The sequence below is a fragment of the Chionomys nivalis genome, chromosome 21 (genome assembly GCF_950005125.1).
Source record: "Chionomys nivalis chromosome 21, mChiNiv1.1, whole genome shotgun sequence".
NCBI classification, from domain to species: Eukaryota; Metazoa; Chordata; class Mammalia; order Rodentia; family Cricetidae; genus Chionomys; species Chionomys nivalis.
Window position 1 is genome coordinate 19,697,719 of NC_080106.1, and position 13,260 is coordinate 19,710,978.

Here is a 13,260-nt window from a genome sequence, read left to right on the forward strand (position 1 = left end):
TGTTTTCCTAGGGACTTCTGCCAAAAATGAAATTGCTAGGTATATTGCCCAAGTCCAGCTTCAGCGGGGTTCAGGTCCCAAAGAGGAGGTGTGGAGTTGGCAGGGGAAGAAATGGGCAAACGCACATCTGAGGGCTCAGCAGCTCTCTCTTAATCAAAGAGACTTTATTTATATAGCATGTTGACTACATAAGTCATTTGGCAAGCATCAGGGCCCCGAATCTCTTTTTCACTTCTCCGTTAAATGTCCAGGGTGGAAAAGCAAAGTACAAAACAGACAGTCTTACCTGAAACAACATCTGCAGACAGCTCTGTCACATCAGGAAGTGACAAATTTCTCAGGGTCTGCAAGGCATAGACCTTCTGTTTTTACAGCCTGTGTCTAGGCTGGCTGCTCATGCAGTTACATTATGTTAGACAGCCCGAAATTGTTTTTACCTTACCTGTGTTATGTGTAGCATTGTTTGATGTTTTCTAAAATGCAAGCTTTACAAAATATAATAAGCATTTTATTAGCTGATTATAGCATTTTTCTGTTTCTCAGTTTTATAGGAGGAGCATGTTCTTTACATAGGCTCCCAGGAAGGAAGGTTCTGGTGTCTCATTCTTTTTCCATCAGCCCACATTGTTCTTATTTCCTCTATATTTGCTCCAGTATTGGACAGTAGGTATACCTATGATGTCTTGTGTCCAGAGCTGAGCAAGATATTTCTTAGAATCCACCCTATTGGTCCCACAATCCTTGGGGCAAAAGGCAGACCCTTCCTTCTGTGACTCTCCTTTCAGGCCTTGACCCCATCTTCAGAGTTTTATCCCAGGGACGTGAATCCATTTCCCTGGGGGCTACATTAACAGAAAACTCCCCATTATGCACAATTGCTCCTAAAAGTGAAAGCAGAAGCCACATGCTGGTAGCCAAATATCTTGGTGAGGTTTTTCTGGAACTTTTTCAAGCAGCATCCTCCGCCTCAGAACTCAAGCAGTCCCTTGTGCCATGGCCTGTGCCAGGGTATGGTCTTCTTTACATGATGACATGAACTGTTTTGTTCTGTTTCTTTGTGTTGGGTTTAGTCTTCAGACAAGGTCTCTCTAGGCAGCCCAGGCTGGCCTCGAACATAAAATCCTCCTGCATCCACTGAGTTGAGGGCTGGGATTCCATTCCTACGCTGCTGTGCCCGACTCCTACAGGGTTTCCCTCCCTGTGTGCTTATTGCTCTCAAAGTCCCATGAGAGGCACATAAGCATCTCCTGTGGTGCACGTTCTCACCCAACTTGATACATTCTACCAGCTTTGTGTTTTAAAAAGACAAATTTAGTGTCGCCTTCCTTTGCATTTCCCTCATGGCTGACAAAGGTGAGGACTTCCACTGTCTGAGTCCGGAACAAAAAGAATCCTGCAAGTAATACCACCACACTTGTTTTCCAGTTACACCGCAGAGTCAAAGGGATAAAGGCAACAGGGCACTGGCACCAAAAAATAAATAAATGAAACAGTATGAAAGCACACACATACAGTTATCTGATTTTTTTGTTGTTGTTTTAGAAATGCCAAATATATACATCAGAGAAAAGATACTATCTTCAACAGATGGTGCTGGGAAATCTGGATTTCTCCGGGTGAAAATGAAACTAGGTCCCGATCTCTCTCCCTTCCCAAAATTCAACATCTAATGGAGCAAAGACCTCAGGATATAATTTGCTAGTCTGGTAGAGTGTGGCAGTGCTGCGCACTTTTAATCCCAGCACTGGGAGGCAGAGGCAGGTGGAGCTCTGTGAGTTCAAGACCAGCCTGGTACAGCAAAACTGCTAAAGGAAAAAAAAAAGAGTATTTCAGTTTCTAGGTAAGCACAGATGAGAACTTTCTGAATAAGACTCCAGAAGCACAGTAAATAAAGTTATCAATGGACAAAGGTGTTTTATGGAAGTTAGAACCTTCTGTACCGAAAAAGAAAATGTGAAGTAATTGAATAGTCAGCCCACAGAGTGGGAGACATCACCGCTAGTGACCATCCCACAGAGGACCAGTGTACACAATATACAAAGCTCAAAACCCAGACATTAAGAAAGGAACAACCCATTAAAATATTTCTGTCTTAACATTCTGTTAAAATGTTCTGTGTGTTCTTCTTTTGGGCAGTGCCTGTTCCTCTGCTGCCTACTTCCCTGTATTTTCTTGTCATTTTTCCTACAGCTCCTTGGGAACTGATCTGAGGGTAGTATGTTTAGCCATCCACAGGGAGCGTAAGTCCATTGCACACTGTCCAGCTCTCTCTGATCTCTCTGCCATGTAGGGTTTTATCCACTCAAATAAGGAGCAGGTGCTGAAAGTTTACTACTTGCCTGGAATACCTGAGGTCTTCCAAAGAAGCTTCCAGATACAGATCGCCCACCTGGACCCAGAAAATATCACTCTGTACGGAGAAGGCATCTTTCCCCGGATCAGCCTTGATCTGCACAGGAACCTCCGAGGTATTGTCACCCACTGCAGTAGCGTACCCCCAGAGTGTCACCACTGCAGTAGCGTACCCCCAGAGGACAAAAGCGACCAGTGTTCTCTTTGCCTTTGCCTGCATCTTTGAAGGCTCGTGGCTACTCACTTTGTTTGGTCATTTTTTTTTGCTTGCAAAACCTTCTCTAGTACTCTTCTGTGTTGTGCCTCAGTTGCCAGGGGTTGGGGACAAGAAGTAAATTCGACTCAAGCTGTGACCATTGCAAACTAAGACTCCGGGCCAGTTTTGCCATCATTAAACTCCCTATCAGAGGGAGAGGTTTGGACCAGTGTATGCCCCTTCCAGCCAAAACTTCTCTCCCAGTCTCCTGTCCCAATAGCATGCTTGGTATCTTGGTGACAGAGCTGGAGTCTGGGTACCGTTGGGTGTAGAACTCCCAGAACAGAACCGTCACAGGAAGCAGCCACACCCTGTAGACCTTCACTCAGGGGCCCCACTTAAACACTGAAGTTACATACTATTTGCTATTTGCCTTCGTGCCTTTTCTGGCCCCATGTGGTCCCCAGAGCCAGCTTCCTGTGCCAGGCTGGTACTCCTGCCTTGGTAGGTCCTAATACTTGGCTGAGATGCTCTTTTAGTTTGCTCTTCCTTACCCAAAACAGGACCAAAGGTCAAGAGAACCTGCTTGTTCTTCATGGCTTCCTTCTTTGCCTCCCTTGGGTCCACTTTCCCTACAGTGCTTCAGACTGAAGCCCACTTCCCAACCTTCCTCTGCCTTCTCTAAAGTCACAAACTCACTGGCTCCAGATCATCTAATAAATCTATAATTATCAGTCCCCTAAAACATGTTTTCATAATATATTTTATTTCATATAGCATAAATGTTAATAAAGCTAAGACCACACTACACTCCAGTATTTTAACTTCAGCCAGAGAGAGGTAACCAGCTCCACACACACCCTCAGTCCTCAGGATCCAGCCAGAGCTAGTTTCAGGGGCTGAAATCTACACATGCACAATTCGCACACATAAAGTGGCATGTTGTTTGCATGGCTCCAACACACATCCGCCCATGCACTTCAACCCACCTGTAGACTCTCACAGGCCTAATACAGTAGAAGTGGTGTCTAACGGTGACTTGCTCAATTGCCAGGAGATAATATTGAGACAAAGCCTGTCCAACGTCACTACAGATGCACTGTTTGTCCAAACAGTGTTGGCCATAAGTATTCGAATGTGTAGATCCGGACCCTGCAGACAGAGAGCCAGCTGCGAGGGTCAGGAAGGAGACCGTTGCCTCACGGTTGAAAATCAGGTTCCCCGTTAGTGCCATAACACAGAGGATGTGGTTATCAGGAAGGTTTTTCAGTTACCTAGATCTGCACACCCATCGTTTGGGCTTAAGCCCCGGTGTCCACTACAGTCTCGTCGTCCCCCAGAGTTTCAACGATCGGCTTTTTCATTTCTTCACCCACTTTGACCTGTGCAGCATTTAGAGTTTGCAGTGACTTTCGGTGAATCCAGGTGTCTGTAATCCCTCTGCTAATTGTCTTCCTCCTTCAGTAGGGTGTTGTGGCTCTCTTAGATTTAAAGAAACTTGACCCCAACATATCCTTTGTGTTAACTGGGAGGGACTGAGGGTGTCAAAAGCCCCCGAAAGAGTGACCAGTCGTCTCAGCTTGTCCAGCATTGGAAGGGACTCCAGGGCTAGAGGGTTTAGTGTGAGAACTGAGCAGCGTTCCAGGTGAGCCTGTTGGTCTCTCATAGTCTTGAGGGCCAGCTTGTAGTTTTATGAGCCATGTCATTAAACTCAGTGAGGTCTCAGATACAAATCTAGCTCACTCACAAATTACCTGTCCCTCCAAAGTAGAGAAAATATGGCAGGTGAAGTGTCAAAATGTTCCCTTCCCTTCTCAGCTCCCCCTGAGCTGCGAGGCTAGGTTTGAGGCTGAGCGCATCTCTGACTAGGTTGATTCCCTCCCCTCCACCCTCCACAGGTAATGAAAAGTATGAACGCTTCCTGGAACAAGCGAAGAAGAACATGGAGAAAGAGTATAATAAATATGAGTCTGTCAATCAATATGAGATGATCTCTGAGGACAACACTGAGGAGGAGAATACAGAGGTGAGAGCAGCTCCGGCCTGCACAGAATGTCTGTGAGGAAGAGAGCGCATGCAAACTGGGGTGGGGCAATGACGTGGGACATCCCAGAAACAGAGTGGAAAGACATGCAGTCAAGGCAAATGCGGCACACGGGAAGAAGGCAAGATGAGCCCAACGAGGTGAGCAGCTGTCTGGAGAACCAGTAAGAGCTTTGGACTTTCCCTAGGGGTAAGAAGGAACCGCTGAAATGTTTTAACCGGAAGTGCTGTGGTTAATTGGGCTTGCATCTCTGAAAGATCCCTGTAGCTGTGTCGTGGGCTATGGGGACAGGGCTTAACGGGGTAAGAGCAGATATGAGGGGCTAGGGGTTTTTAAGCTGTTGGGATGCTTCTAGGTGGGAAGGGGTAGGGGTGCAGATGGAGCTGATGGAAGTCAGGGAAGAGAGAATTGAGTGGGGATGAGGAATGTTTCAGAGCTGGAGTGGTTAAGCACTCAGGACCGATTGGGTGTGAACTGAGGTAGGGATGATGTTTCTCTTGGATGCATCATAGAGAGGGTCTGTCAGGAGAGGGGACTCAGAAGGAAAAACAAGTTTGGGTAGGAAGGGTAGGCAGGGAAATGAGCCGAGATGGTCCATTGTTGAGCATAAAATTGCTTTCTTTTTATTTTTTGAAAACTTCATACACATTTACCCTGTATCTGAGTCACATATGCATCTCCCCGCTCCCTCCTTCAGCTCCCCCATATACCTTCCATCTGTTGAAACACCCCAACAGATCTCTCATCTCCCTCTCTGCTTCTTGCCCCTTTTTTAACCAAGTCCAATTAGAGCTGCTTATATTTATGAGATGGTCTACTGGGATATGAGCATCCTACTAACGTCTACCACTCCCCAAGCAAACTCTCCCTCCAATAGCAGCCACCAATTACCACTAGCTGCTCGGCGAGGGGTGGGGCTTTGGGAACCCCTCCCCACTCCATGTTGGAATTTTTAACTGACTTGGTCTTATGACGGTCGTGTACGGCAACCACGGAACTTGTGAGTTCACGTGTGTAACAGCTCTCCTCCCCATCCTCTGGATCTTACATTCTTTCAACCCCCTCCTCCAAGATGTCCCCTGAGCCTTTATGAGGGGATGTGACATTGCTGTCCCACCCACAGCTGAGCACTCACAATCGCTTGTTCTCAGCATCTAGAACTGTTGTGAGTTTGCATTAAACACTGACTTCCAAATGTGAAACTCCTCTACCTGTAACTCTAATTCCAGGGGAACCAATGCCTCTGGCCGCAGTGGACCTCTGGGCTCGAGTGCACACAACCACAGATACACATCTTCATAAAAGTAAAACTTTAAAAAAGAAACGGAGGGCAGAGCGTCCTTGCATAGGAATCTAAAAATGCCCGTTGAAGCTGAAGCCATGCAGAGAAAACACACAGTAGTTCTGTAGTGCTCGAGGAATTTTGCCAAGACATTTTTATTTTTAAAAATATTTATTATATATTTAACCACCAGGAGACTGGGCGCGTGCCACAGAGCAAGTGAGACAGTCGGAGGACAGCTTTTAGGAGTTAGTTCTTCCTTCCACCTCAGGTTGTCACACTCAAGCGATGCCTCTGTACCTGCTGAGCCACCTGGCCAGCCCATTTTTTTAAACTCTGTTGTTTGGGGGTAGAGAGATGGCTCATCAGGCAAGTGCACTTGTTGCTCTTCCAGAGGATCCAAGTTCAACTCCCAACCATCCCTGTCTCCAGTTCCAGGGGATCTGATGCTTTCTTCTGAACTATGTGAACACCAGGCATACATGTGGTACACATGAATATATGTAGGCAAAACACTCATATACATAAAATAAACAAATCTTAAAATAATCGTTTTTTTAAAAAGACCTTTACTCATTTGTGAGTGCATGAGAATTTATTCATTGTGAAGCTAATCTTTATTTACTACACATTTGGAACATGGGAGGGATAAAATCAGTAGTTTTCCCTTTGTGGGAAAAATTCTTGCCCACAACGAATAAAGAGACTACACATTCTAGAGTGAACTTCTGAATTGCTCTTGCTCTCGCTCTTGCCCCAGGTAAGTGCTCATCTCCAGATGGAAGTAGAGCGACTTATAGTCCAAGACTATGCCTTGGAACACCAAAAGGCAATCTCCTCCAGTACCACAGACGACACCTACTTCAGCAATCGGAGTCGCCGCAAAATAGCCAGGTGAGGGCCCTTTTGTGTTTGGGTTGCCTTTGTTTCCAAGTGTGGTGAGGCAAACCGTGTTTCTTGTCTCCTGAGAAGCTAATTGATCACCTAGGACTAAAGCCATGCACCTCGTGTTAGCTGCCATCCCTAGCATCAAGCCAACCAGGCAATTCTGGATCTTAAAGCCAGAATGTCAAATCCAATAGACAGGCCCCCGTTTCAGGTTCATGGGGACCCACACTGAACATGTCGCCAGATAATGGCCAGGCACACGCGTGGACTTCTGAAGGATGCATGGAGTTTCTAGTCTCTCTGCTAGTGGCCCTTAGCTATTCTCCACTCTGGAAAACAAAGCTTCACAAGGAGAGAACTCACTCTTTCCTTTTGGGAAAAGTGGCCTCCCAGGCTTGAAAGTGACTAGTAAGGACAGCCCCGTACCTGTTTCAGAGTCCAGCTGCCCGAGTACATCCTGGACTTCGGCTACATTGTACTTGGTGACGTCCGAACCCACATCATCAAGATCACCAACACCAGTCACTTTCCAGTGTCTTTTCATGCAGAAAAGCATGTTCTTCACGATACAGGTACCAGGAGCCCGCCTGCTTGCCCCATCCTTCTAGAACAGCGTTCCTGCTGTTCATTCAGTGGAAGGAGTTTCTGGGCTATTCCGTGATACTTTGGACAGCCTGTCCCAGAGGGCCTGCTACGGAGAACAGCTTCTCTGTGCTGATTTCTTTGCTCATGAAAATTAATTTCCTCCATCACCATCTAGGCTTCAGCACTGAGCTAGACCGTGTAAAGAATCTGCCCTACTGCGAGACAGAAACATTTGAAGTGAGATGTGACCCACAAGGGGCTAATATTCCTGTGGGGAACAAAGAAGTCATTCTCCCCATCAAGGTATGGTGTGCCACGGGGCCTACATGGCCTTCCAGGTCCCAGCCACGCCTGTTGAGAACCCCAAGATTATGCAGTCCTGGGGATCAAAAGCTGGGTTCTGAGCATCCTGGGCAAGATATCTACCACTGAGCTATATCTCCAGCCTGAGACATTGTGTCGCTGTCACTGCTGCTGTTGCTAACTCCAAACCACATGGTCACCACAATTTCTGTCCCTTTCCAGGTGTCTGGAGGGCCAACCATTCACCTCTGCCTCCAAGCCACTGTGACCATTCCAAGTATGAGCCTGTCTTGCAACAAAGTAGAATTTTCTACAATCCAGTGTGGACAGTGCATGGTGGAAACCATTCAGCTTTCCAACACTCTTCAAGTTCCTTGCGATTGGTTTGTCCACACCCCCCAGCCTACTAACAAGGTAAACCGGGTTTCCCTTCTCTCCACCACTGCTGTAGCCAGAGCTGGGGTTCTGGGCCTTTCCTCCTATCATTTTAACTTCCTATGGAAGCCTCTCCGTGTTAGCCATTGCCCAGTCCCTAAACCTGGTACTGAAAGATGTCCCCAGGCCTTGCCGTTGGGTGTAATGTCATACCACCCTTCTGCCTCTGGCACACATCCCCTGGTGCCTGGAAAGTGCTCAGGAAATGTAGCTCCTGTGAGTGCTGAGTAGGATAGAACTGTTTGCTACATGAATGATCTAACTGTCTAACGTTTATAACCCAGCTGGATAAGCACATGCCAAAGTATTTGAGACGGAAACTACAGGCGGAGATGATTCCAAAGACTCGGATCTTTGAGATCCAACCCACTTCTGGAGTCTTGGACCCTGGCGAGAGGGCCAATGTGCAAGTGAAATTCATGCCCAAAGAAGAGGTGAGCTTGAAAACATATGAGCCTCTCTAGAGATCTTCCTTCTGGGTCGCTTTGAGGTCAGAGCCCAGGGTTGCCTGAGACTCATACCTTTCTACAAATGGCATGTTCTTCAAAGTCACTTACTTCCTGGGTAGCCAGCCTGGTGGGCTGGGCCCAGCAGCCCTGAGAGATATGCCAGCTTTCACTGCGGCACGGTATCAGTGGCATTCTGCCTCTGTTTTTACAGGCTGTGTATCTTGGAACAAATCACTTGTCTGACTAAGTCTCGGCTTGTTCATAGGTAACATAAAAAGCAATAATATTCCCATATCAAACCTCCCTTATTGCAATTCAGAAATCCAATAAGCTCAAAACGTGGGGGTTGCAATTTCATAAGTTTCATATTAAAACCTACTCAACAGAAAAATCTCATTTGATCTGACATGACTGTTTTTGTCTTTCTTTATCCTTCTTAGTTTTCAAACATTGCGACTGCCAAAATATTAATGTGTTTCATTACAGGAGTCCTTGCCGAGACTCCACTTAGGACAGCGGGTAGCAGAGCCCAGATGCACTGTGCTTACCTTCTTACTGATCAGAATTTGAAAGCATCTGGACACTGGGATTTCTGATAAGCTAGCATAGAGTCGCAGCCAGGGCTCTTAGGGTCATTCTGAAGATTAGCAACACTGAATGGAGCACACAGCACGCTCCCCTGTGTATCATCAGTGATGCAGGAACTATTAACTTCTACCAGCCATCACCACGGTAGTCAGTACTTCCTGGCAGAAAGCCTCCCTCGGCCTGATAAATGTCTCTTATGTAATTGCCATGAGTTCAAAGTCACTCCTAATGGAGCGCATGGCAAGAATAATAAAACCCAAGACTAGAAAGGATCTCAAGACGTCTCACCGTGACAATTTTTATTCAAAGCTAAAAACATCTGAGTGATGTTTTCCTTTTGATTATGGTTTCAAAGACAGGGTTTTTGCAGCCCAGGATGGCCTGGAGCTCACTAGATAGCACTAAGATAGCCTTGAACTCTCGATCCTTGGCCTCACAAGTACTGGAGTTGCAGGCATGCACCACCATGCCTCATATATTCTATTCTTTCATAAGAAAAATCTATGTGAATTTTATACAATATATGGCTAACTCCCATATTCCTGGTAATAGCTTTGAAGAAATACTTCAGAATCTGCAATGGGAAAGTAGAAAAGTAAATAACCTCATATTTCATTCTAAACTGAAGCTTGTGTTCCTACCTATCAGAGTCTACCCATAATGCTGCCGATGCTGAAGCTTCTTTCTGCCCCCTTCTTCCCTCCCTGATTCCTCTCCATCCTCCTGTCCCTCCTCCACCCCTTCTTCCCTCCCTGATCCCTCTCTCCATCCTCCTGTCCCTCCTCCGCCCCTTCTTCCCTCCCTGATCCCTCTCTCCATCCTCCTGTCCCTCCTCCACTCCTTCTTCCCTGCCTGATCCTCTCTCCTTCCCTCTCTCCATCCTCCTGTCCCTCCTCCACCCTTCTTCCCTGCCTGATCCTCTCTCTTTCCCTTTCTTCATCTTCTCCTCCTCCTCCCTCCCCTTGCTCCCCCTTCTCCATATTCTCCTCCTCTTTGTGCTTTTACTGAGTTCCACTATGTATCTCTGGCTGGCCTGGAACTTGCTAAGTAGACCAGGCTGACCTAAGACTTGCTCTGACCTTCTGCCTCTGCTGGATTACAAGTGTGTGCACTAGCACATCTAACCTGCCCATGCTTCCGGAGAAAATGAGTAACATGTCTACAGCTCTTCAGAGTGATTTAAGATGAACAAGGGTTTTTCAAGATTTGGGCTTGATTTTATTTTTCTCTGTGGTGCTAGGAATTGAGCTATCCTCGGCCTAGTTCTGGATTCTTATCACTTCTGAATGAGGGAAATAGCACAATGGAGCAGGGGAGGTGGGATGCTTGCCATGTTCCTGAGAGTTATTGGTGGAAGTCAGTGGTCCCAGAAGCTGTTACTTCCCTGGCTTTTCTACTGCACTCTCTGCTGCCCATGGGCCCAGAGTGACAGAGAGTGGGACCCATACAGGAAACTCAGAGACGTGAAGATGACACTTAGGCCCCTTGTCCAGTGCCTAGCATGCTCTATACACACCGCGCAAGAGCCCCCCGCTATGGTGATTGCTCTTTCACAGCTATGTAGAAAACGTGTCTCCTTTCACCTGGAGGCAGGAAGCTTTGTCCCTTTGGTGGTTCTCAGTTTTGCATTGTGTGTTGTTTCCATGTTTTCCAGAAGTTCTACAGCCAATCGCTGTTGTTCCACATTGGCCAGAGCAATCAGAGGCTCGTGCTCCTGGCTCAGGGGCAAGGTCTGGAGCCACGGCTGGAATTCAGCCCTTCGGTTCTGGAGCTGGGGCCCCTCCTGCCATTCGCATCAGGGGATGAGGCCGAGGTGATTGTGAGGAACCCCTGCAACTTCCCCATTGAGTTTTACTCCCTAGAGTTTGACCAGCAGTATCTCTTAGAGGAGAAGGTGAGCAGAGACCCAAACCAAACACCCCTGCTAATGTGGCAGGCCCCACCCCTGGCCTGTGTCCTTGTGTCCACAGTGCCTTCCCTCTGGCCTCCCTCCCCATTTCCTTGCCAGCTTACCAATTCCTTATCTGTAGACTTTCTTCACCTGCTTCTCTCCCCATGAGAATTTACTACTTTTTTGTAATTCCCATGTGCGTCTTTAAGCAAATTAAAAAGCCATTGCATGTTTGTGGTCAGTATTTGCACAGTAAAGAACTACATGTAAAACTTGCCATTATTTATGAAATAACTTTCCTTTAGGCTTCTTTTAATTGGGACACTTAAAAAATATGGTCTGGGGAGATAGCTTAGTCAGTAAAGTTCCTTTTTTGAAGTGTGAGAACCTGAGTGAGTTCAATCCCCAGCATCCATGTGAAAAAGCCAGGCACAGTGATGCTCCCCTATGAGCCTAGCCTGGGAAGGCAGAGACATATGGGGCACCTGGAGAAGTCCCTAGACTCCATCAGGCTAGCTGAATTGCTAAACTTCAGATTCTGTGAAAGACCCTGAGCCCCCCCCCCAAAAAAGGTGGAGAGTGATTGAGGAAGACAGTGAGCATCGACCTATACCCTGTACACACACACACACACACACACACACACACGCAAAAACATATGCACAAATAATTTTAATGTCAATCTCTGCCCTTAGTTTGCATTTGTGCACCATTTGCAGTTAATGTAGCTACTGATGTATTAGGGCTTACATCTGCCATTTTGCTTTGTTGTTTTTGATTTTGTTCTCTGTATACTTGTGCCGCCTTCCTATTGGTCCTTCCCATGTTGCTTAGCATTCCATCTCAATTTTCCCAGAGCATTTTGAGTATTATCTTTTATCTTGCTTCTTTAGTTATTGCTACACACATTATATTTTGTCTATGTAACTACTCATGACCAATTGGGGTTCACCCTTCTCCTTTTAATATAACTGTCTCAAATAGCTCCTTATAGAAGACAACATAATTTTTGTTAGAAACCCACACAGGAGAAGCATTTATCCTTTTTTCCCATTATTCGTCATTTTCTTTCTGATATTCCAAGACTTCCTTTTACTATTTCATTCCCATCGAAAGATTTTTTTATTAGTTCTTCTTGTTACTATTAGATTTTGGTCAGCACATAGAATAATAAGTTTCATTTGGCATTTCCTATATTTTGTCATTTTAATTTATAACCCATCACTCTGTTAGTTATCAGTTAGGGTAGGTTTGCTGGTGAATTTTTTCATTTTTTTTTCATCTAAGAATTCTCCATTTCCTCCCTCATTCTTGAGAATGTATTTTTTTCTGACTATAGAATTCTGGACCAATGGTTCATCGAGCCCTTAGAAACTATGACTCTTCCTTTCAGCCTCCAGGACCTAGTGAGAAATCCAGTGTTCTCTCTTTCTCTCTGTCTTTCTCTCTGTGTGTCTCTTTTTCTCTGTGTAGGTCTGTCTCTTCCTCCTTCTCTCCTCTCTCTGAATCTTCCTTTTTTCTTAATTTATGGATGATTGAAACAACTGAAAGTAGTAATCATGGAAAAGGCTCATGTAACAAGACAGAGAGTCACGTTAGTAAGGCATCTTGCAGATGTATATGCCTCTTATGAATTTATTTCATTGCCTTTTACATGCACTCTAGGGTTGCCAGACTTACCGCGAAAATCTGCAATTATATTTAATGTTTAGATACATAAAAACATAGTATAATTGTGCCAAAATAGTATATACTAAAAATTATATGATTTATCTCAGATTTAAATGCTTTACTTTATCCAGAAGCCCTAGCACACACACACACACCATCTGTCATTTTACCTATTTTCTCTGCATTCTCTATTTATGGGAAACAACCTCACCAAGTGCAATATAATAAAGAATATTGCCCTGTACAACACCACAGAATAGAGTGACATTTCAGACATCAGAGCCATCGGGTTTTAGAACAATGACAAAGTCCCCTAATAATGTGTTTCTCGTGTTTCAGAACACATCCCTTTCATTGGGTGATATGTGACTGCACTTTTTGAGAATGACCCACTCAGAGTGGATAATAGAATTCTATGTTAGTTATTAGGGGAAAAAATGTATGTGTGCTATTCTTAAAGAAAGAAGAACTTTGTCTCCCACGTGTGAAATGCTTGGGTGTGTGTGAAACAAAATAAAGATTTTGAATCCCTGTAAGTTCAGGGTGGGGCGCTACCTTTAGACCTCTCTAGAGGGC

At 45.6% G+C, this 13,260-nt stretch overlaps 1 protein-coding gene across 1 annotated transcript in view; it reads left to right on the top strand.

Annotated features, from left to right (window-relative positions):
• Hydin (HYDIN axonemal central pair apparatus protein) overlaps window positions 1–13,260 on the top strand; it is a 310,664-nt gene that overhangs the window by 194,645 nt on the left and 102,759 nt on the right. Inside the window, exons 30-37 of the mRNA XM_057753452.1 lie at window positions 2,291–2,468; window positions 4,447–4,574; window positions 6,635–6,768; window positions 7,198–7,334; window positions 7,523–7,650; window positions 7,873–8,064; window positions 8,370–8,519; window positions 10,777–11,016. Coding sequence (XP_057609435.1) covers window positions 2,291–2,468; window positions 4,447–4,574; window positions 6,635–6,768; window positions 7,198–7,334; window positions 7,523–7,650; window positions 7,873–8,064; window positions 8,370–8,519; window positions 10,777–11,016 — 1,287 coding nt within the window. The remainder of the gene's footprint in view (window positions 1–2,290; window positions 2,469–4,446; window positions 4,575–6,634; window positions 6,769–7,197; window positions 7,335–7,522; window positions 7,651–7,872; window positions 8,065–8,369; window positions 8,520–10,776; window positions 11,017–13,260) is intronic.